This window comes from Emys orbicularis, chromosome 5, assembly GCF_028017835.1.
Source record: "Emys orbicularis isolate rEmyOrb1 chromosome 5, rEmyOrb1.hap1, whole genome shotgun sequence".
Taxonomy (NCBI): domain Eukaryota; kingdom Metazoa; phylum Chordata; order Testudines; family Emydidae; genus Emys; species Emys orbicularis.
In genome coordinates, this window is record NC_088687.1 from 14,661,070 (window position 1) to 14,684,599 (window position 23,530).

Genomic DNA, 23,530 nt, shown 5'->3' on the forward strand with positions numbered 1-23,530 from the left:
CAGAACGACAACAGACTGGGCGTATCAGCCGCTTCTTTATACAGCTTGGGCCTTTGATCTTGGCCTTCTGTAACAGGCAATCAGCAGACAATGACCCTCTGCTCAGGGCATAGCTTCAAAAGGCTGTGGTTTTGCATAACCAGAGCAGGGGATCTGCATTAACCTCTTCCTATGGATTCCCCAGGAAATCCACTTAACACATATTGTCCGAAAAGTCCATACTTGTCTGGCACATTTTCAATAGTCTCCGGTATTCCCAGGTCTTGCATTTGTCACATCTCCTCCTTAGAGAGGTAACTTATATGCAATCCCAGCCCACACTTATACATAAACATAATAAAATAAGGTCTTTCAAAGATATTACAGGAAATTGCCCTATCTGTCACAGTGACAAGAAACAATATTCTTGTAACACATAACCTTTAGTCAAAAAAACATTAAAATATTAACCACTATATCTGGCTTTTGCGTATTTCTTTAGTATAAGTCCTGCCTTTATGTGTATAGCCAAGAGCTGTAGAACGGAGTCAGATAATGGACCTGATTCTGTTACCCTGCACCTTGTGCAGTCAATTATATCAGTGCAAAGTGGGTGTAAAATGCTACTACTGTGATCTGGGATCATTTTACATGTATTTGAACAGGTGGACATGACTACACAAAGTGCAGGGCGATGGAGAATCAGACTCAGTTCATTTAAGAGTATCTGAGGACTTCAGAGATCAAGTTCCTTTTTTTTGTAAATGGGGTAATGCATCCTTTAAAATGAGACAGTAGAGCCTATGAAAGGACTGAGAGCGGTATGGTCCAGTGGTCTGAGCAGAGGGTTGGGATCCAGGAATGCCTGATTTCCAATCTTTGTTCTGACACGGTCTGCCTCGATGGCCTTTTAACCTCTCTGTCGCCAGTTCCCCATCCATCAATGGGGATAATTCTTACCTATCTCAAGAAGTTGTCATAAGAAGAAATGAGTTGGCAATTAACAAAACGCTTTGAAGATGAGAAATACCATGCATATAAATACAAGTTGTAGCCATATGTCAGTAATAGCCACATGTCAGTAATATTCCAGCCATAAATACAACAGAACTCACCACTGCAGGAATATTTACTGTCCTGATCAGATCAACTTCAGGGTCTCCAACAGACTTCTCTGGTTCAAATACATAGGTCTTTGGGTTCACAGAAGAGACTCTGGTGTCATTGTCCAAAATATGAACATTCACTCTTGGCCTGTACTCTCTGGGAGACAGAAAATTTGCAATGGTACAAATAATATTTATTATGACTACAGAACTCCTGCTTTAAGTGCATAAAGAGAATGCTTGTGAAAATCCCACCCTCTCAGCACTGGTCTAACTCTGCTCTCACTGAAGTCTGGATCCCTTTGGATCCAAAGGGGGCAGAGTTAGGTCAATGCTGAGCACTTTTTAAAATCCTGTTCACCCCCCAATGTTCTTAATGCAGTCTAGTGACGTATACTTTTTTGCTTTATAAATGACAATGGGAAAAGAAGAAAGATTATAGCCCAAGACAACACAAAAAGATTTAAAGGCCCAATCTAAGGTTCTGCACATGAAATATGGATTGAAAACTATAGTTTTGCCTCTTCACTGTGGGCAAAATTCACGCCTCCTGTGCAGAAGGCCAGTGCAAGGTGTATGCTCCGCTTAAGCCTCATCGCCCGGATCCAAGACCAATTGACACCAACAGGGGAGTCTTTCCATTGACTTCAGTGCACTTTAGATCAGGTCCTATGGGCTTATGTGAGACAAGACTGTGGAAAAGGCCTTATGCTGCTCTCTGCACAGGGATGAATTTCACCCTAGGTTCTTGAATACGCCAGGTGAAACACCGGCCCCACTGAAGTCCACTGGATTTTTTCCACTGACTTCAGTGGGGCCAGGATTTCACCTCTATAATCCTGTTTACCATCCCAGGCAGAGGTCGTCCCAGGATTGCTCATAAACTAGCCTAACGCATAGGGGTGGAATGCTGCCAGCTGATCTGATCAGAATTCCAGTTTTCAATACTTTGAAACGTATGCCCCACCCTTTTACAAACTTTAGCAGCTACCATTTCACAAACAATATATACGAAGTTCTGCAGAGCTGGCTCGCCCAATTCCCAAATTAACTGTGCCTAGAACTGTTGCAAAACAAAAGCAGAAGAAGCAGATATAAATGTCAGGGTACATGCTTTGCCAGCATTTCTTTATAGCTGTGTAAGAATTTGGTTACATCTCACTAACTCCACAGCAGCTCCTGAGTTAAAAGGATCATATGTTGCCTTTTACAAGGGTTTCTTCCTGAGCAAACATAATCAATGCTGTATTTCATACATTTCAACTCCCATGTTCTATGCCTACTGCACAAGAATCTTCAGAAAGACAAGGTGGGTGAGGTCATTATCTTTTATTGGACCAACATCTGTTGGTGAGAGAGACAAGCTTTCCAGCTTACACAGAGCTTTTGTTCAGGTCAAGAAGAGCTCTGTATAAGCTCGTCTCTCTCACCAACAGAAGTTGTTCCAATAAAAGATATTACCTCACCCACTTTGTCTCTCCAATATCCTGGGGGCGATACAGGTACAACAACAGTGCATACAAGAATCTTCAGAGCATTCTAATCCACACACACGAACATACAGCTATATTTGCATTTAATTTTTTTTTCTTTCAGGATATTGGTTCAACCTCTAAGCTGTTTAGAGAGATGCTTATGTTCCATGGAAAATATTCCAGTTAGAAACCAGCCATTCCCCCTGTCCCAAATGTTTATACATGACAGATCCACCACACTTCAGCATCCTCACTATTTGGGAACATTTTGAGTTGGCAACACTTCCCATTTGACTTGGCAACAGACTATCACGGAATAATCACCCCTGGAAGCCAGGACTTGAATTGGAGGGGAGGGGGCAGAAGAACTTGTAGAGGGCTCCCAATTTCTACGCCATAATCAGTCTGAGAAATCTCCCACTCCTTAAAGGCTTGGAGGAGAAAATAAAACTCACCCCTCAGGATTCCAAGGGTTGAGTCGCAAAGATTAAAGAGGAAAATCTTCAATATGGCAAAACCAGACAAAATTAAAGAGCGTTTCCCAGCTCAGCAAGTTTGGACAGATGAGCAGGCTGTGCTTTACAATAAATTACTCCTTTGATCTCCATCCTGTAAAACCAGTAAATATGGTTTCAGGTGACTAGAGAGACATTCACTAATACTATTTTTGGCTCTAGCTAGATCTGAATTTTGCAGCTGATGCCCATCTCTGCAATTACAACAGTCCTATTGAATGTCCCTGTGTTTACTGGGTTTACAGTCTGCGAATCAAAAACGTGATTTGTTTAAAGCTACGTCATCTGTCCAGCATGCTGAGTTTATAAATAGCCCTTCAGTATTGTCCAATCTTGTTTACGTCAGTCACAACACAGTTCTCCCCCTGCCCAATTTCAGAGCATGTCCACTATCAAGCCAGCCTGCACTGCCCCCACAAAAACACAAGCGCAGGCTTAGCTTTAAGCATGGTTTAAGCACTCATGTGTTTAAAGAGAAGCATGCACTTCTGTGCTTTGCTGGCTTGTGGCCCGAGCAAGCAGCTTGATATTTCTTCTCCGTCCCAGTGGGGAGCAGTCTACAATGGCTCCCACGTGACACAGCTGGTGCTGTCAGCAACCCACAGCCCTGGAAAGGCCAATCAATCTGTTGGAAAATAGACCTTCGGCTTCCAGTGTTTCTGTATCAGACAGACCCTATCCTGTACAGACAAGTCAAAATAGGGCAAACCAAACAAAAGAGAGAGAGAAAGAGAGAGAAAGAGAGTGAATCACAGACCTTTGAAATGTGCAGCCCTGGCTTACCCACGTCATACACACAAGTAACTGAGACTGAGCCTGCACCACCCAGCCCCGCCTCCTGCACACTGACTGCAAAATTACATGTCATGGGAGAGCTCTTGCCAGGGGATCTACACACTAGCCATTCATGCTGTGTTTCTCCACATGCATACACCTGATCCACCAGCCACAGCACCATCCCTGATTCTCCGTCTTCCATCCCAACTGACTGTGGGGCCAGTGGGCCTTAGCAAAGACTGAATTCTCGCAGGACCCTTTCCCCAGTCAGAAGGTTTCCACTCAGTTCTACCTGCTGGCTTTCTAGCTTGTGCAGCCTCACAAATATGTGTTGGCGAAGGCTATGTGGCGGGGAGGGAATCACAGCCTGAGAAGGATGACAGGAAGGTGGCACCCAGGCATGTGTCATGAGTACCAGGAGGTGGGGGACTCTGTGTCACTTCACATAGGGCCCTACAAAAACTAGAGCCCTGTTTATCTGTCTGACACACAGGAGAGCGCTCTGATTAGTTGTAAGTGCCACGCTCTGCCAGAACACTTCACACAGAGATGCTGCAGCAGTGGTTCTCAGCGGCATGGGTGTTGCATGAGCAAAGCTTCCAATGACTGGGATGGGAGCCAGAAGGGCTGGAGGGAGAATATATGGAAGGAACCAGATTGGCCACCATGATGAAATAAGGAGGGAGGAGAGGCAGAGACTGCAGGAGGGGAAAGGAAGATGAGAGAATAGCAGGAGAGGCAGTGAGAGAACGAGGATGCTGAGGTGTGGAAGGAAAAAGGCGGAGGGAGAGAAATAACATGGGTAATAAAGGCATGTGCAAAGATCAATGTGGCTGTGAAACATTAACAAACCAGGCTCTCCCTTCAATTCTCTAGCATCCCTTCAAACACTAGGGGCCTAATTTCCTTTCACCCAATGGTCCCCAAACTGTGGGGCAGAGGAACGTTCAGGGGGGCACGGAGGGGCCCAGAATAGCCAGCAGCCCCACTCTGCTTCCAGCTCCGCGCTGGCCCTGACCTCGGCCTTAGGCCCCGGCTCCCGGCTCCAGCCTCGGCTCTTGATTCCCGGCCCCAATGCGGTCCCGCTCCTGGCCCTGGGTCACAACCGTGGTCCAGACCCGCTCCTGATGCACAAGGTAGATTAAGTGACTCGTCCAGAGTCATACACAGGAAATCCGGAGCTGAGCAATGAATTAAACCCAAGATTCCCAAGTCCCAGTCCAGTGCCTTAGCCACTAGAACATCCTGCCTCCCTTGAGTAAACTCTCCAGCACATAACATATCAACTGGGGTTTTTTTTTGCTAAGAAACCTGTCATGGTTGCACCAACCCTCCCAAGTTTTATTTTTGCAAATACAGTAAGTGATATAGACTTACCTGTAGGTGTACGGCCCTATTTCTTCCACAAAAGGGGTATCTCCACTGACCACTTCTAGAGGATTGGTCACGTTAAAAAAGTAGAACTGCATGTAGACTGGTGGAGGAGGGTCTTCCCAGAGGTCAAAGGCTTCTGTGCCATTCTTTAGTACTGTTCCCTACACAACAAAAAAAATAAAATCACACGGTTGCTGGGCATTCTGTGAAGATTCGCTGTAGGAGAGAGAAGAAACTGACTCGTGAGTTGCCCTTGGACTGAGGCTGAGGCGGCCCTGGGCCCTGCAAATACTTCTCTATGGGCTTAACTTTAAGCACGAGTAGCCCCACTGAAATCAAACGTGTGCATTAGCCTTCGCAAGGCCGGGGCCTAGAGCTGCAGAAATTCTCATTCTATTTCCCTCAAATGTTTGTGTCTTAAATTCCCTGGCATGTAGACTTACCAGCCAGAGCACAATGAACTATGTCCATACCAGCCAATACTGGCTACTGAGGTACAGCAACACCTGTGCCTCGGTGAGAGAACAGCTTCACCCCGTCCATTTGGTTTTATTTGGGGCACAGAAATCTTTTAAAATATTACTGAAATAAAGGACCTATTGTCCTCAAGTAGTAGGTCCCTCTTGAATATCACTTTGGGCCAGATTCTGACACCCTTACTCACAATGAATTATCATTTAGGCCTGGATCCTCAAAGGTATTCAGGCACCTATATAACTTTGAGGATCTGGGCCTTACTCCACAAGTGGTTTCTTCCAGCGTAAGATTCTACTAAACCAGAGTCAGGGTATCAGAATCTGTCCCTATATTAATTCTGGGTGAAATGCACCCCTCCACACTTCTTAACCCCTTAGGCATTTCTCAGCCCCTCTGAAAATCAAGGCCTTAGACTGTAAATTCCTTGTTGCATTAGCTTCAGTAAGATCAGGATTGGGACCATTATGCTTAAGTGGGGAATAGAGTGTTGCACAGAGGTGAATGCAACCATCTGTATACATATAAATACAACTCAGAATTTACATAAACTGAGGGAGGTTTGTCTTTGCCTGTCATCTTATTACAAGTCAGATGTAGTTATACCATAGTGACATGCTTTAAGCTTTATCCTGTTATAAATGACCAGGTATAACCTGACAGGATCCCACCAGTATGCACCCTGGAGTCCTGGGTTCTCTAATTCATAGAAACTGGGAGCAGGAGGCGGGGAAGCAGGAACGGAAACAGCTAGCTGCACTGGGGGTTTTCAAACCCTATGTTTTTAGTTTTCTAACTAGAACAATTTCCGACGACTGCATTGCACTAGTAAAAATAGGGACAAAGGATTACGTGTAACAGGCCGGCAGTGTTTACATGGAACCTCCCCCCACCCCCGAGAGATGTTGATCCTGCCAGGGAATGCTAAATTAAATGGGTTCTGCTGATTCACCCAGGCAAGTGGATTTCTATTCTCTGCGAATATAGAGGTGGGAGTGGCCATCTAGAGATGGAGGATGCAGAGTCTGTGGCAAACAGCCCTGAGGCAGGCACCCTAGGAGTGCTCAGACTAGGAGAGAAGCTGAGCTTTGTGTTATTGTTAATTTCTTTGCTAATAAACCCAATTCCAGCAAAGGGGTGAAGTTTTGACTCTGCAGCGTGTGACATTTGTTTTAGGTCAGACTGGCATGAGCACTTAGTCTCAGGCTCCAAGCCTGCAAGTTACTGAGGGTCCTCACAATTATGTGGACCAGGACTTAACAGCTGTTTTAGCAAAATCCCTGGCTGGGCCTGGGTTCCTTTCCCACCCCCATTAAAGATTTTTCTAACAAAAAATAAATGCACACAAATCCATCTGCTATCAGCTCATCTTGTATTCTATAGACGTCTATATAAGAATGTCCATAAATCCCTGTTATTGTAGAATCACTTAACTATTGTATCGGCAATTCATCTATAATTGCAGGGTCGGGGTCAGAATGCCACCTTTTTACATTTCCTCTAGAAACATGATATATAAGTCTCATTCCAAACGTGCTCATTTTGTTTTGAAAATGACATTACAGCTATAATGCAGCAGTGCTATAAAAAGAGAAAATAAATCAATATTGGGGAAAACGGTTTCAGCTCCACTAAAGTCAATGCAGAGATAAATCTGACCCACTAAGTTAAACTATTTAAGAAAAAAGCACAAAGAAAACCATATCTTCAATGCTACATCACCAGGAGGCAGAAGAGGGGGAAATAATCTGCAACTAAATGGATCACATCTCCATTCGCTCCTTTTATTTTTCTGGGAAATCACATTAAATATTGTAAACACAAGCTCAAAAGCAGAAAGGCCTGGAGAACTGCCAATTCTTGGTTGGTGCTTATAGGATCTTAATTTCATCAACACCATTTGTTTCTCAGACACATTCTGAGTCTCCCAGCCTCAGTTTCTGTTTCCTTTCCACTTACATTTTTATTTTTGAGTGGTTAGATTGATAGAATGAGCTTGGGATGGCCGCAAGATTTCTAAATGGGAAAGCAAGCTGGCCCAGATCCTCCAAAGTATTTGGGCACCTAACTCCCACTGATACCAACGGGAGTTAGGCACACCCACTGATATCTGGGACAAAGGATTAAAGGCCTGTAACAGGCTGCAGTGTTTGCATGGAAAACCTCTCCACTGAGAGATGTTGGTCCTGCAAAGGAATGCTAAATTAAATGGGTTCTGCTGATTCACCAAAGCGAGTGGATTTCTATCCTTTGTGGATATAAAGGAGGTGGGAGTGGACATCTAGAGATGGAGGCTGTAGAGTCTGTGGCAAACGCCCTGAGAGGGGATATCTGGCCCATCATGTCATGTAGCACACCACAGCATAACCATAGTAATACACAGGAGTTACAGGGTGCTTTTCATAAAAGAATTTCAAATCATGTATTCTGAATATGCCACATGTATTACGAAAACATTATTTTAGAAATGTTTTGGGGAGTTATTTTTTAATTCCATGGGAACTCCCAGTATTTCTGACATCCTGTTTCCTGTAGGTCCTGATGTCTTAGGCCCTGATCCTGCAACTCATTCCATGCAGGTGGACTCCTGCACCCATGCAGAACCCCACCGATCCTTCCTTAGAATTCATGCTAGTGGATTAAATATTCATTGTTTCCCCATAGGCATGCCAAAGATCCTAAGAAGTTGTAACACCTGGGAATAGTTATGTTCCCCTCCTGCAAGGTTTCATTCTGATTTTTCAAGATGCCCACACTCCTGGATTGAGTACAACTGAACAGCAGAGTAAACTTCTTCAACCACTCTGAGTAGGACTCCTTGACTCAAATCTAGGTATATTTTCCCTATCTCCTAGGGAATACTCACTTCTAAAGTAACATTTAAACTGGTCATTCAGTCTTATACGCCTGCATGTTATCTGCACAGGGGGAGAGGGATAGTTCAGTGGTTTGAGCATTGGCCTGCTAAACCCAGGGTTGTGAGTTCAATCCTTGAGGGGGCCATTTAGGGATCTGGGGCAAAAATCAGTACTTGGTCCTGCTAGTGAAGGCAGGGGGCTGGACTCGATGATCTTTCAGGGTCCCTTCCAGCTCTATGAGATAAGTATAGTGATCCCCAGGCTAGCCTACAGCAATTGTGATTGTCCTAGGTGTGGCCATTCCTCCTACTACACAATTCAGACTGATGACTGCCCATCATAGCATATCATCATACCTGGCTGCAATTCCAGTTTTGCTGTAAGGCCCTCAATGGATTAGGGTTCATCTGTCACAAAGACAGCCTCTCCCTCTGCAACCTACCTCAACGGCTGTGAGCAGATGGAGTTGTTGCAGCTGCCGGAGACCAGAATAAAACTCTTGAGAGCTTGGAGCTGAGGGATTTTGGCACAGACTCTGAACTGTGGAACTCCCCCATCCGGGATTGGGGAAAGCCCAAATCTTGCCACATTTCAAATGCAATGCAAGATTCATCCGTTTGCACGATGTCCTAAAATATCACTGACTACATCATATAGCCAGACGCTTTTTCCTAGCATGCAAACAAGTATGAACAACCCCACTAAGTAAACAGCAGAGTCAATGGAGTGATAGCGAGCACAATCTTTGGGGGCTTTTCTTCGGTTTCTGCATGTGGCACCTGGATCCGACCAGGAGGGGTGCATTAGGTAAGCGGAGAGAGAGTACCTGACCCTGCATAGCGCAGGTGTGTATAAGTACAAAGTAAAAAGTGATGAGCAAGAGGAGCACAAGGGAACCCAATCCAACAGTAGCGAGAGCACCATTGCGCCAGTACTAATTTATTCTTACCTAATAACAGGAGTAAGGCCAAAGAAGAGAATGTAGCTAAGGGCTTCACCAGCATGAGGACAATCACACATAAGCCCATGTCTGTCGCAGACACTCCCATTCTCCATCCCAAGCTCTGTTGTACCTCACACCCTTTGAAGTCAGAGTGAGCATACATACAGTGGTGGTGCAACCAACTTCGACTTAGTGCAAAGGAATACAGTCATAATTTTCAAAAGTTCCTCTGTGACTTAGATCCCTAATTCTCACTGAAAGTCAATGGGACTTCAGTGCACCAGTCACGTAGGTGCTTTTGAAAATTTGAAACTTTACTTGTGCCTAAGCTTACCCTCCACTCACAGTTTCACTTGCACTCCTTGCTGTGTGCTGCACAAGGACTAGCCAGATTTTCTCCTTCTTCCGCCCCACCATTAACCCTTTATGCTAGGAAACTATGGCCTGGTCTACACGCAAAGTTGCACTGTTTTTGTGTGAGTCTTATACCGGTGCAACTTTGCATGTGAACTCTCCTATATCAGTTTCAACCTGTCTTATATCCATTTAGCTTGCATTGGTAAATTTACAGGGTCACGCTAAACTCAGAGAATCAATTTTAAACAGACTGAAGAGAGTCCTCACCCACAAGTAGCACAGGCTTAACTAAACTGATTTTAAGTTAAAACAGTGCAGCTTCTGCGTTTAGACAAGCCCTTTGTCAACGCTACAACAACAGTACCACGCAGTGCTTGGCAGCCTGGTCTGAGCTTCAGAAGACCTGGTTTCTAATCCCTGCTCTGCCACTGCTGTATGGACATGGCCAAATCATTTCATCTTTCTGCACCTCAGCTTCCCCAGCTGAAAAGTGGGGATGAGGACACTCACCCTGCTTTGTGATCTAGAATTGAATAGCACTGTATTATAACCAAATATTATTAATGATTGGCATGAAGAGTGTGCACTTACTGTTAGGGCTGATATCAGTAAATGATGATTCCTACTATAACCATTTTTTAAAAGTAACCATTAATGCTAATCGAATTGACCCATCTTGACTCCAGGCTAGAAACTCTGGACAACAACCATTCAGAAACAAAGGGCAGATAGGAGGGGAGAACAAATGGCTTAAAAAAAAAAAAACTATGCTAAATAACACCCAGGAATTAATTTTAAATGCTTTTAAAAATTGATAGCCACGTGTTATGAGGTTTAAAAATACTGAATATATTTTAATGATTTGCCATGGCTATCCTAGCCTGACAACAAATAAAGCACTGATCCATACAAAAGTCAGGAAAAGTTGAGAGAAATTTATCAGCAAACATGAAGACAGAATTATTCAAGATAAATGTCACTAGGACCGTATAAGACAGGGGTAGGCAACCTATGGCACCTATGATTTTCAGTGGCACTCACACTGCCTGGGTCCTGGCCACCGGTCCGGGGGGCTCTGCATTTTAATTTAATTTTAAATGAAGCTTCTTAAACATTTTTAAAACCTTATTTACTTTACATACAACCATACTTTAGTTATATATTATAGACTTCTAGAAAGAGACCTTCTAAAAAGGTTAAAATGTATTACTGGCACGCGGAACCTTAAATTAGAGTGAATAAATGAAGACTCGGCACATCACTTCTGAAAGGTTGCCGACCCCTGGTATAAGATGAACTGTAAGACAGCAAGTACTTAAAGCTTTATATGCTTTTCACCACTTACTTACTGCTGCTTTGGAGTGTGTCCCTTAATTACAGTCATTAAAGCTACTTGCATGTGATTACATTTCACACTATTTTAAAATCACACATCTCACATTAGGCTTCCCCGGGAAGGGGGGAGGCTTATTAACAAAGGATGGTTGTTTTAAAGGCAGCCCTTGAAGTCTCAAAGGATTGTTGCTGCATTTCAACAGGACATTTAAAATCAGCCTTATTTAAAATACATTTATTTTGAGCTTTCTCATTGCAGCTCAGGGGCAACCTCTCTAGCTCTCCCCCAGAGCCTGATTTCATGGCACTGCTCCCCACCCTGCCTGGACTCCAGTGATGCTTTGCCTAGGATTACCCAGGCCTCGAGGGAAGCCATCAAGCGCCATCCCCGGCCTCTCCCCTGCGCCCCTCGCTATATTTAGAGCTAGCCAAGGCCGCCTGCGGCTTGCAAAGGAGCCGGGTCAGGACGCTCACCTCTTTCACTTGCAGGTCCACCGCTCTCTGGAGGACGTGGGCCACCAGCAGGGCGACGCTGGCGATGAGCAGGGTCATGGACAGGATCCCCACCGTGGAGAGGCAGAACTTCCTCATGGCGGGGGGCGCCGGGCGGCCGAGCCGCGCACACACAGCCCGCGCTGCTGCTGGGGAGCCGGAGAGGAGCCTGCCGCTGCCGGGCTACCGCTCTCCGCCTACGCCAGCGCGCTGGCGGCCTGAGGCGGTGCTGCTGGGCCGGGCACCGAGGCGCCGCCCGCCGGGGGAGCGCGGCGCTGCTGCTGCTGCTGCCTGGGGAGGGATGCTGCGAGTTTCGGTTTCCTGGGCAATCGGGCAGGGCAGAGGGAGGCGAGGCCGGGCCGAGGGCGCCGGGCAGTGACGCGCTGGCTGGGCACCTGGGCAGGGCTAAGGCTCCTGCAGCCAGGCCCTAGTCCTGCCCGCCCAGCTAGGGTGATGAGACAGCAAGTGTGGAAAATCTGGACGGGGGGTAATAGGCGCCTATATAAGAAAAAGCCCCAAATATCGGGACTGTCCCTATAAAATCGGGACATCTGGTCACCCTACGCCCAGCCCTTGGCCTCCCCTCTGCAGCATTGTCCCACCAGGGTGACCAGATGTCCCAGTTTTATAGGGACAGTCCTGATTTGTGGGGATTTTTTTATATAGACGCCTATTACCCCCCATCCCCTGTCCCAATTTTTCACACTTGCTGTTTGGCCCCCCTCTGTCCCACAGACTTAATGTTTCATGCCCATAGGGTGATGAGATAGCAACTGTGAAAAAACGGGATGGGGGTGGGGGATAATAGGCGCCTGTATAAGAAAAAGTCCCCCAAAACGGGTCATCCTAAATGCCCAGTTTGGGAAGGGGTCTTGCCTCTCCCCCCTGAAGCAGCTGGGGCTGGCCACTGGATGAGGTGGATTGCTGATCTGGACCAGGCTGGCCATTCCCATCTGTTTTTCTGTGGGTTGTATTTATATAGCAATCAGCTCGGGTTCATGTATGGAGACTGGTTTTTCTAGTGCTGGGAGAGCCAGTTTGGCAGGGTGAGATAGTTTGAGTGAGTAACAGCAACAGAACATGAAATACAATCAAATGGAGAGAGACAAAAATGCACTGGGATGACTCTGGGCAGGGGGGATCTCTGAAGATTCGTTTTCATTTGACTTACTTGGGACTGAGTGATTATGACAGTGTCAGTACAGTACCCACACAGAGCACAGGTGGGACATGAAGAGCCTGAGAACTGTATGCTACTTCCTTGGAGCTGTTCCACATAACACAGTTAGGACGGCTTAACTACATCACTAAGGGCTGTGAAAAATTTCATGCCCTATGTGATGTAATTAAGCTGATCTAAGCCCTGGTCTAGACACCTCTTGAACAGAAGAATTCTTTCCTTGACCTAGCTACCGCCTCTTGGAGAGGTGGATTTACTACAATGGAAGAACCCCTGATGCTGTAGGAAGTGTCTACACTATAGCTATGCCACTGTAGCATTTCTAGTGTAGACATATCCTCAGACTTGACCTGGTTGGCTGCTTGATTATAGGCCATCTGCACAAGTGTGCCCTGGGGTCATGGAGATTCTGATTCATATGAGCATTGTTTGAAGCTCTTTGCTTCAGAGAAATGCTAGGCAGCAAGATAGTCATTGTGGCTTTAGAGCTAAAATTTGAGAAGATTGGCGAAGGCACCCAATGGATCTAAACCTTTTATCATACAGTTATTGCAGAGATCTGTTCATCAGAAGTTCTGAAGTTGCTGGTGAATAAACCACTGTGGTGTAACACTGCACTGATACTACGCTGCATAAGAAGGCCGAGATGCCTACATTGCTAAAAATCACTTTATCCAGTACCCTTTCCTGAGCACACAGGCCATGGGAAAATCCTTGATTGTTTGTTATACCAAGAAAGGCAAAACCAACAATCTTTGTGTCCAGGACTAAGCAGGCCCTGGCAGGGCAATGAGCTGCCCATACGTCTTTCAAGAGTAACAAAACCCTCAACCATTATTTGCCTGATCTACCAGGAAAAAATCTAGCAAAAGGGACATGTGGAATTTATGGTTACTGCTTGCAGTAAATGCTCCCATTGGCAGGGATCCTATTGCACATGGAATTTTGTTAGAGCATATATTAGCTATACAATATATCCAGCTATTTAAAAGTTTCACCAGTGAACAAGTGGAAGAACAACAATACCCCAGATGGGAGAGCAGAAGGGGGGGAAAAGCCCATTGTCATAGGATCAACACACACACACAAATTGCCTCAGTATTGAATTAACCTTCACATGTCATTATTTCGTAGAGAGCAAATTCTGCCATAATTCAGTGAAAATCAGCTTGCGCTAATATAGTTGAACTGTTCATGAAAAATAAACAGACCAATGCACTATTGAGAGATTTCTCCTTTTAAGGCCCTCAGCTGAGGAGTGTTGCTCTAGCATCCCTCAGTAATCACCTCCAGGGCACTGCTTGCAGAGAGTAAGGAGCCCTGTGAAAGCAAAGGCTCCCTCCCTTCAGCAGTGCCTACTGATCTAGCTGTCTCCCATTATGGCCCCAGTGATTTCCAAGGGAAAAGTGAGCCCTGTCAGTTAAGAGGACTCCTTTCCTGTAGCAGGGAACAATGGCGCTAGCAGCACTAGTTTTCCAACCACAAGAATCAAAAATCACAAGTCAGGCCTCCAAAAATAAATAAATAAATAAATGAAAAAATCATGAGATTTAAAAAATAAAAAGTTTGTTTTGTTTGCCTTCTGGGTTTTGAGCCTTTGGGGTTCACATTTCAAGCTTTTCTCTACAACCATGTGGGTTTTTCTTTTAAATTACTAATGTTGCACCCTCCTTCATTGCAGCAAATGTTGGAATATTTTTGTGGTATGCATTTTTCTGCTTCTTAAAAGATACTAAACCACATTCAACATGTATGGGGAAATTGGAACAACCAAGTTATAATTAATGTAGTTTACCCCCGAAGTAAAAAAGTGTACGATTTTATGGGCAACTTTGTTTAATTTAGTGAAAGGTTATTAGATTTCAGTTTTGAGGGGGTGATTTAATTCTGTTTTCTTATAATGGTTCCAAAATGCAAACAACAGAATAAATCATTGGAACAAGGAAAGGAAACTCGCATGAGTTCAACCACTGGAATTACAAATTCTCCCCTATACCATATGTATTATCACTTGGGGATTCTTCAAGAACAGATGCCTCTTTAGAGATTGCATTAAACACAGTTTTAATGGCCTTTGAAGCAATGCAGCAGAAGTTTGTTTCCAAACTAGAAACCCTTATTTTTCAAAGGGATGTTTTTCCTCACACTTAAACTGGTTTCACATCAGATAATTCCATTGTTTTAGGGGGAGTTACTCCTGATTCACACTAGTGTATGGGCTTGTCTCCATGGTGTGTTAGTGAAGAGCAAGCCAGGATGTGACTTTACAGTGCACAGGTTTGCCACATGCTAACTGGCTGCACTAAAAGTTCTATAGTGCACTTTGACGTACTCCCATTTCAAACAGCAGGGAACTTTTAGTGAGCGGGAGTAGGGTCTACATGGCCAGTTAGTGTGTGACAAGCTGGATTCATGTGTGGATTCATATTCTGGCTTCCTGCACACTAACTCGCCATGTAGACAAGCCTTGGGTGAGAAGAGAATCAGTCCCTAGTCTCTAAATCAAAGACAAAATCGGAAAAAAAAAATCTGAATCTTGTAGCTAAATGCAATGTTCTCCTGTGAATCTGATGTTCATAGTGGTGAAGCTTTTTGTATTAATACAATTAAAGAAAATGCTGTTTTAGCTGAACATTAGAAATAATGAGAATCAATAGAAAGGCAGGAACACTGATGCAGTCGGAGTTCTGGAGGGTAACAGCACATTTGAAATGGAAATTGGAATCTGAGATTTGACTGGATCACTTAAGACTAAATTTAATTTATTATTGCAAAGAAATAAAACTCCCTTGAAGCTAATGAAACTATTCGGATGTTTAACGTTGGACACATGCTTGAGGATTTGTGGGATCAAGCCTTGAAAGGCTTTTTTGTGCAGTCTTGTTTGTGCTAGTATTTTTCTCATTCATAAAGATCTATCCATAGAGAGTATATCTGTACGATTTCGCCATACAGATTTTCTAGATTCTTTATATGAAGTCTTGGTTTGGTGAAAGTTATTTCACCTTTAAAAATACATATGAAGCGGCTGTTGATTATATTTTTAAAGTACATAACTGACAAAATTTCTACATCTGAAGTACAGTGTGGGAAGACAGTGGGTGCAATGTTAGATCAATGTGTCATAATATGTTGTAATCACAGAACAAGCAGAGACTTATCTTCCTTTCAGCATGACATTGCCAATGGGAAAAGGCATGATAGCCCTGATTCAGCAAAACATTTAAACACATGCTTAATCGTAACAATCCTGCTATCTTTTTTCTCCCTCCCCTCCCACTTCCCCCCTTCCCTCCCCCCCCCCCCCCAGCCCTGGCCTTCTCACCCACTTCCCTTCAATATCCTCTCTCCCTTCCTTTGTCTTTCTGTTTAGCAAAATACCACCCCACAAATCCTAAAGAATTCTGGCACTAACATGACGTTTGCAAACCATACCTCTATTTTCTCTGCTTGTATGGTACATCCCTTGTCAGTTTTGTCTATTTAGATTGTAAGCTCTATGGAGGCAGGGACTGTCTATTACTCTATGTTTGTACAGTGCTTAGCACAATGGGGATTGGTGCTTAGGCGCTACCAAAATAAACATCATAAATAATAATCATCTCATCCCTCCTCAGCAAAACACTTTGCTGCACTGGGGCGTCACTGAGTAACTAATGGTGGTGATAGTGTCACTCTCTCAGGCAAAATGGGCCAATATCCAAGTGCAGACAGGCCCTTCTATGCATGAATCTCACTCCCTATGCACAAAAAGGTGCTTAGCCATCTCTAGGGCAGTGTCCTCTGCATTGTAGCCTGTGATGGGCTCTCTGCAGGGTTGGGATCTGCATGAAGGAGGGGACTGGGGAGACTTAGGGTGGGGAGCAGGACAAGTGTGGATGCATATCATCCTCCACTTCAGTCCCATTGAGATTTCCCAGAAAAGGCCAGATAGCAAGCGTCTGTAATACCTTTTCTGCAGAGCCCCGCCCACAGGGGGATATCCTTTTAAGTAGGGGTCCTGCAGGCAACTGTTGCCAGTGGGAGTCCATGGTAGTGTGGCTCTGATGTCTCCATGCTGCTAGGGAGGAGGGACATAGAATCAGTGGGTAGGCATGGAGCCTCCACACAGAGGCCTATCCTCCTGCGCAACCTCTGTGATCCACACAGGTTTCTGAGGCTCCTCCAAGTTTGGAGGTAGAACCCGTGACTCATCATCTGAAGTGCAATCCTCATGCCCCCAAGTGGAAGCATTTGGGGGGGAGGGGGGAAGGGTGTCCATTATCTCAAAGTGCTTTCCACACTCTGAAGCAGTCCAAGCACCCCTGTGCATGCTAAGCTAAACCAGGGATGGAATCCTCCCCTCAGATGCACAGGGAAGATCTTTGAGAAGGAAGCATCAGAAATTATGACTTACCTAAACTAGAGATTCGGCTTCTCTGAATTGGCCCCAACAGATCGTCAAAAGGGCGTGTGTCAAGCAGAGAATCTAGTAAAGTAGTAAATCACTGAGCAAGTCAGTGGCAGAGCCAGAAAAGTAGCCAGGAATCCTGACTCTAATCATAAAGCAAACCCTTTCCATTGTAAATGTTTTATGTATGTTTTAACAAATGAAGGACAGATGTTGGAAAATTGGTCCTGTTGGTGGTCTGTGTCACAGTTCAGGGCCAACTGTACCTCTAGCTGTACCTCCTCTGCTTGTTGTCCAAGGGCAACCCCTCTGGGATTTAGACCTCTATATTTTCATCTGTAGGCCTTCATATCCCTGGAGTGGAATCTAGCAGTATCCCACTCTCAGAGTTGGGAACCAGGATACAGATCCCTGTGATTCCCCAGCAGGCCTGACTTGGTCCGAGCCCTGCAATTCTTCCCTTCGGAAGCTGTGGTCAGTATGTGAATACAGTGACATAAAACGGCCTTCAAAGCACAACAAGAAAAGAATTTTTAACACAACAAACAGTCTACATGCATCTGTCTTATCTAAAGTACAGGTAGGCCTAGCTTCTCCAGACACCCCACCTCTGGGGACTGGGGTTCAGTGTGTTTCACAGTAGTCCCCATGTCTCTCTCCCTTGTGTCCCAGGGGCTCAGTGACCATTTTTATCCATTCCCAAGCTCTTTGTTTCAGTTTCCTACCTGGATTCCTCCCTCCTAAATACCAAACAAGAGCTGTTGAACTCAACATGGTCAGAGGTAAACTTCAAAGGGTTTGACACCAGTATTATTCTTTTCAGTATTGGTGAATGATGCTATCTGAGCTTATGGTCTCCCTTCCTCCATACTTGCAAGACAACTCCTGTTAGAATGAATCTCTTTGTAATCATCTAGCAAACTGCACAACTATAATCAAACTCTCAGATAGAACATGTAATAGTTGTGACGTTGCACTCTATATGATTTTTTGAAAATATGCTAATGAGTGTGAATATAATGTAACTGGAATATACTTCAAGCAAAAGGTCTCTTGTAAGGTATCATTACAAAGCTTATAATCTACTGAGTGTGGTCATCCTATTTGTATGTATGTATCATTCTTGTATCTGAAATTAGAAATATGAAATATAGCTCTGAGGGCCTATTGTAATTATGCAAAGTGTGGACCATTAATGGTGGTCTGGAATTTTGATGGCTCCCATCAACCAGGACAATTGACTGTGGATGGCTCTGTTTGCTTGCAGGCCTTCCTGTGAGTCAGGCTGGGAGGAATGAAGGCTTGGGGTCTCACAGTACATGTGACCATGTCACCTGGAACTGAAATCCATCTTAAACCTGGTGCTTTTCCATTTAGAAGGAGGGGTGGGAACCCAGAGAGGGACAAAAGATCCCCGCCTCGTGCAAAAGATATATAAGGGGGTGGAACAGAACAAAGGGGGCTGCAATCATGAGAAATCCCCTAGCTACCAACTGAGCTGGAACAAGGGTTGTACCAGGGGAAAGGATTGTTCCCAGACTAGGAAGGCGTCCAGTCTGTGATAGAAGCTTATTGAAACATCTGAGGGTGAGATTTTATCTGTATTCAGTTTTCTTACTGTACTAGGCTTAGACTTGCGTGTTTTATTTTATTTTGCTGGGTAATTCACTTTGTTCTGTCTGTTATTACTTGGAACCACTTAAATCCTACTTTCTGTATTTAATAAAATCACTTTTTACTTATTAATTAACCCAGAGTATGTATTAATACCTGGGGTGGGGGGTGGGGGACAAACAGCTGTGCACATCTCTCTATCAGTGTTATAGAGGGCGAACAATTTATGAGTTTATCCTGTATAAGCTTTATACAGGGTAAAACAGATTTATTTGGGGCTTGGACCCCATTGGGAGCTGGGCATCTGAGTGCTGGAGACAGGAACACTTCTTAAGCTGTTTTCAGTTGAGCCTGCAGCTTTTGGGGGGACGTTGTTCAGACCTGGGTCTGTGTTTGCAGCAGGCTAGAGTGTCTGGCTCAAACCAGACAGGGCACTGAAGTCCCAAGTTGCCAGGGAAAACGGGCTCAGAGGTAGTCTCAGCACATCAGTTGACAGTTCCCAAGGGGTTTTCTGTGATCCAACCTGTCACAATAGTCATAAAATATTACAGCATCTTCCAAATCCTTCACATGCCAGTCTTCCAATGAGTAACAAATCCACCATCACAAAGTGCCCTAACTGGCTCCCTTGCTGGAAGTCTCAGTCTAGTGGCCAAGGACTGAGTGGGCCATAGAGAATACAAACATACAGGGCTATGAACTATCCTCCCAGTCCAAGAGGTGGCATCTCGAGATAAAGGTCGAGGCATATTGGTGCAACTCTGTGGGGATGTTTTCAGGAGTGTTACTCCAGCACCTTTCATGGGTGTGAAATGTACTCTAAATCATTAGTAAACTTGAATATATAAAATGACTATAAGTTACAAAAAAGTCAACATTTGTCTGATCCTGCAAACACTGATATTTTATACCATCTTTGTCAAAGTATTTGCACTGGTATTTAATACCCTCTTTGCCCAAGTATCAATGACTGCACAAGGTGAAGCTGCTTCTTCTTCTTTGCCTTTAAGTTGCCATGTAAATTTATGGAATTATATAAATAATGAATAATATAAGTATATGACTTTGGCTGAGACATGGGACTATTTCTGGAAGGTTAAACAGCTTCTAGGAAGCAAGTTTCACTTTAATATTTTTATTCTAATTTATTATTCATATACACTACAAATTAGCAGCTGGCATATAGGAAAGGAACTCCCTGTAATACTACAGAATAGTAGATAAACCAACTATTCTTGAAAGAATTAAAGTTAACATGCATGTGAATAGATGCTAAGCTGTATTCTACATATGGAATAACAGTTCCCCTCTTGGCTTAGCTATAGGGTGAGTAGACAGCAAGTGTGAAAAATAGGGACAGAGGTTGGAGGGTAATAGGTGCCTATATAAGACAAAGCCCCAGATATGAGGACTGTCCCTATAAAATCGAGATATCTGGTCACCCTACTTAGCTACAAGTTATGGAGGCATCAGTAGCGACTCCATAGTTAAGGCTTGAGTTAAGGTTTGTATTTAGAACAGGGCTAAAATTGCTCTCTTTCATATCTTAATGACTGAATTTAACCTCCAAATTTAGCACAATAACTTTTCAAGGGACAATGGCATTTTCTATGTATCTTTTTGGTGAAATCTTTACTAACTTATGCAGGGGAAACATTTAACAATGCTCTCTTGTGAAATTTGCTACACACACACACCCTCTAACATCTGGGACATAGGTCACATTAGAAACTTTAAAATTAAACACACAGCACTTCCCTTACTCATCACATCTAACTGAGTGATGCCGAGGTTAGCCAACACAACCACACACATCCGCCAGCTAGTTCTGTTTTCACTTGCTGCCTCCCTGACTCAGCAGCTGCCTCTGTACATAGTCCAGTGAGTCTGGGCAGCGGGTTGGGCATCGTGGGCAGGGCCGACGAGCGGGGGGGGGAAGCCGGTCCAAATTACCAGGGCCCGGCGGTCCGGAACGGGGCCCAGGGCCCGGCTTTCCCGGCTCCCCCCCCCTCCTCGTCGGCCCTGTTTAGCCGGTCCACCCTTGCTGGGGGGGTCCGAAATTTTTTTTTCACCGGGGCCCGAACCCGCTCTCGGCGGCCCTGATTGTGGGATATGAGGGTTCAGCAGGAATGCAGAGAAAGTGGATGGATTTAGCAGGGATGGATGGAGACTGTGGGAAAGAGACGTTGTATGTGCATGTGTGTGTCAGGGACTTGGGGGGGAGGGTTTTTGCTTTGCATGGGGACTGGAAGGTGGAGTGGTGGGGGGAAGAGCTCATTGTTTCCGAACCAAGTCATCAGCCCTTGAATCATTCCCTTGGTGCTGCTGCTCCAGCTCCCCAGTGTACCCAGCAGTGCGGTAGGAAGCTGACTGTCTCTGTACCAAGGCATCGGTGCATCAAAGACTCTCCATAGCAGTGCAAGCAAGGAAATAAGTTGTGAAGCCGCTCAATACCCTAGCTACACTCCATTCATCAGGTCCCATTCTCAACCTGATTTCGCTGTCGGGGTAGTTTCTACTCTTGGGAGGGCACCTGTGTAAGAACCCAGGCAGTCAGAACCACCTCAGCCCACGGCTCTTCACCCTCACCCTGATCAGCCACAGTGTGGCCTTAACTCTCCCCATGTTTCCTGGTTACGTGGCTGAGCTACTTCAGTGGTTACGTCAGGGCGGGTGTGGCATTCGGCAGTGACGCTGTGTGTGGTGGGTGCCCATGGGGGAGTGAGGAGGCTGGCCCTGTGGGTGCAGTGTGTGAGGGGGAGCGAACAGGCCTGACTGCTGCACCGCCAGTTGGAGGGAAGGCCCTGGAGCTGCTGTGCCCAGGTGGGAGGCAGGCCGTGAAGACACAAGAAGTGGCAGGCCCCGTGGCCACACTGCTCTTGGGGGAGGGCCAGGCCTGGCAGCCATGGTGTGGAGAGGAAGCCTGGCCAACAGTTGTGGTGCACTGGAGCCAACATGATAGACATGATGGGGGTGGGGAAGAGAGGGAGGGTGGGGGGCAGATACAATAGGAGAGGGGTCAGTCAAAGCCTATGTGACAGTTACTCTGCCCAACAGCCTCTCCCACTCTTGCATGCACCCCCTGGCCATGGTCTCGTAGCAACCAGCGTTCTCAGCCTGGGTGGTTGGAGCCGGTGCTTGGAACGGAGACAGCCCTAATGTTCTGCCTTGTGGTGGGGAGGGGGAGAGGAGCACCTTGTCCCACCAACGGTCCGCAGCAGCTGCCTCCTACTTGCAGGGATGGGCTCAGCCCCATGGTGAGCGGGGTTTGTGGGGAGGCTGTACATCATTGCCTAGTTGTGCCCATCCTTCTGGCAAATTCACATTGGGCGTGTGAAGCTCACCCTCATGGCCCCAGGCAGACAGCAGAGCCGTTCACCATCCTGATTTGAGTGGGTTGCAAACAACAGGGCTGACATATCAAAGCCTGAGCCGCGTGCTGTTAGCAACACTCGTGCCATTCCCTCTTGCTTGGTAAAGGGCCTTGTCCATGTGGCATGCTGTGTTTTCAGCATAGGACTGTGAAATAATCCTCTGCCTACTCTTACATCATTACAGAGGAGCCCATGCTGGGATCATACATGGAATATGCAAGACTGTCCTCAACTAGGCATGAGCCTTGCATGATCCTTGCACTTTTGTTGGCATGGGCTTATTTGATACTTATATCTGTTTTTAAATTTATAAATAGGGAAGAGTTTTTCTCCTTTCTTTAAAATGTTTTGTGACCACTTAAGAAGGCAGGGGTTGAGCACATCTAACCAGCTATTAACATATATGAAGTGCATGAGTTTGAGTCACTATGCATATAGTGAGTGACTTTTTTGGTGGGAAACGTGCCAGACTGAGAGACTTATAGGATTGGCATGCTCTTTGGATCCATCTATCAGCCATAATAACCCAGGCAGTGACAGTGCAAGTCTCCTTGGCTGTTCAGTGTTTGGCCTTTCGGATGCAAATGCCCATTGCCAAATTAATGTCCATTGAGATGTGGACACTTGGGTCTAAACCATTAACTCAAATCCCACAGACCACTCAAAATATGGGGAGGACATTAGATCACTGCATTCTTTGGCCTGTTTTTTTTAATCAATGCTAAAACAATAAAACTTGTGTTTGTTTTTTAACGATACAGCATGAACCAAATTCACAGCTGGCGTAAGTGGGGGTGGCTCCAGGGACTTCAGTGGAATCACACCTGTTCATACCCAGGGTGAATTTGGTTCAAAGTCTTCATTTTTTAAAAATCAGAGGATTTAATAAATGAATATTTGGGCTTGATTTTCAGAGCTGTTGAACAGCTGCAGCTCTCCTGGTCTTCAGCTGGAGTCCTGGCTGCTCATCATCTCTGAAAATCAGGCCAACTTTATTGACAATTCCAGGTCTGCATTTTAGGACAGACCATTTGAACATTAGCACATGGCTCTGATCTGGCAGTGGTTTGAGCATTGGCCTGCTAAACCTACGGTTGTGAGTTCAATCCTTGAGGGAGTCACTTAGGGATCTGGGGCAAAATCAGTACTTGGTTCTGCTAGTGATGGCAGGGGGCTAGACTCGATGACCTTTTGGGGTCCCTTCCAGTTCTATGAGATAGGTATATCTCCATATATATAACACCTCCCTGTGTATTTTGCAGAGTCTCAGTCTGGCAAGGGAATGGA

General features: G+C 45.2%; 1 protein-coding gene across 1 annotated transcript in view; it reads right to left on the bottom strand.

Annotated features, from left to right (window-relative positions):
* The window catches only part of SCARB2 (scavenger receptor class B member 2), a 34,469-nt gene extending 22,685 nt beyond the window's left edge, over window positions 1–11,784 (bottom strand). The window contains exons 1-3 of the mRNA XM_065405163.1: window positions 11,668–11,784; window positions 5,230–5,387; window positions 1,095–1,242 (exon numbers count right to left, since the gene is read on the bottom strand). Coding sequence (XP_065261235.1) covers window positions 1,095–1,242; window positions 5,230–5,387; window positions 11,668–11,784 — 423 coding nt within the window. The remainder of the gene's footprint in view (window positions 1–1,094; window positions 1,243–5,229; window positions 5,388–11,667) is intronic.
* Window positions 11,785–23,530: the final 11,746 nt, after the last annotated feature.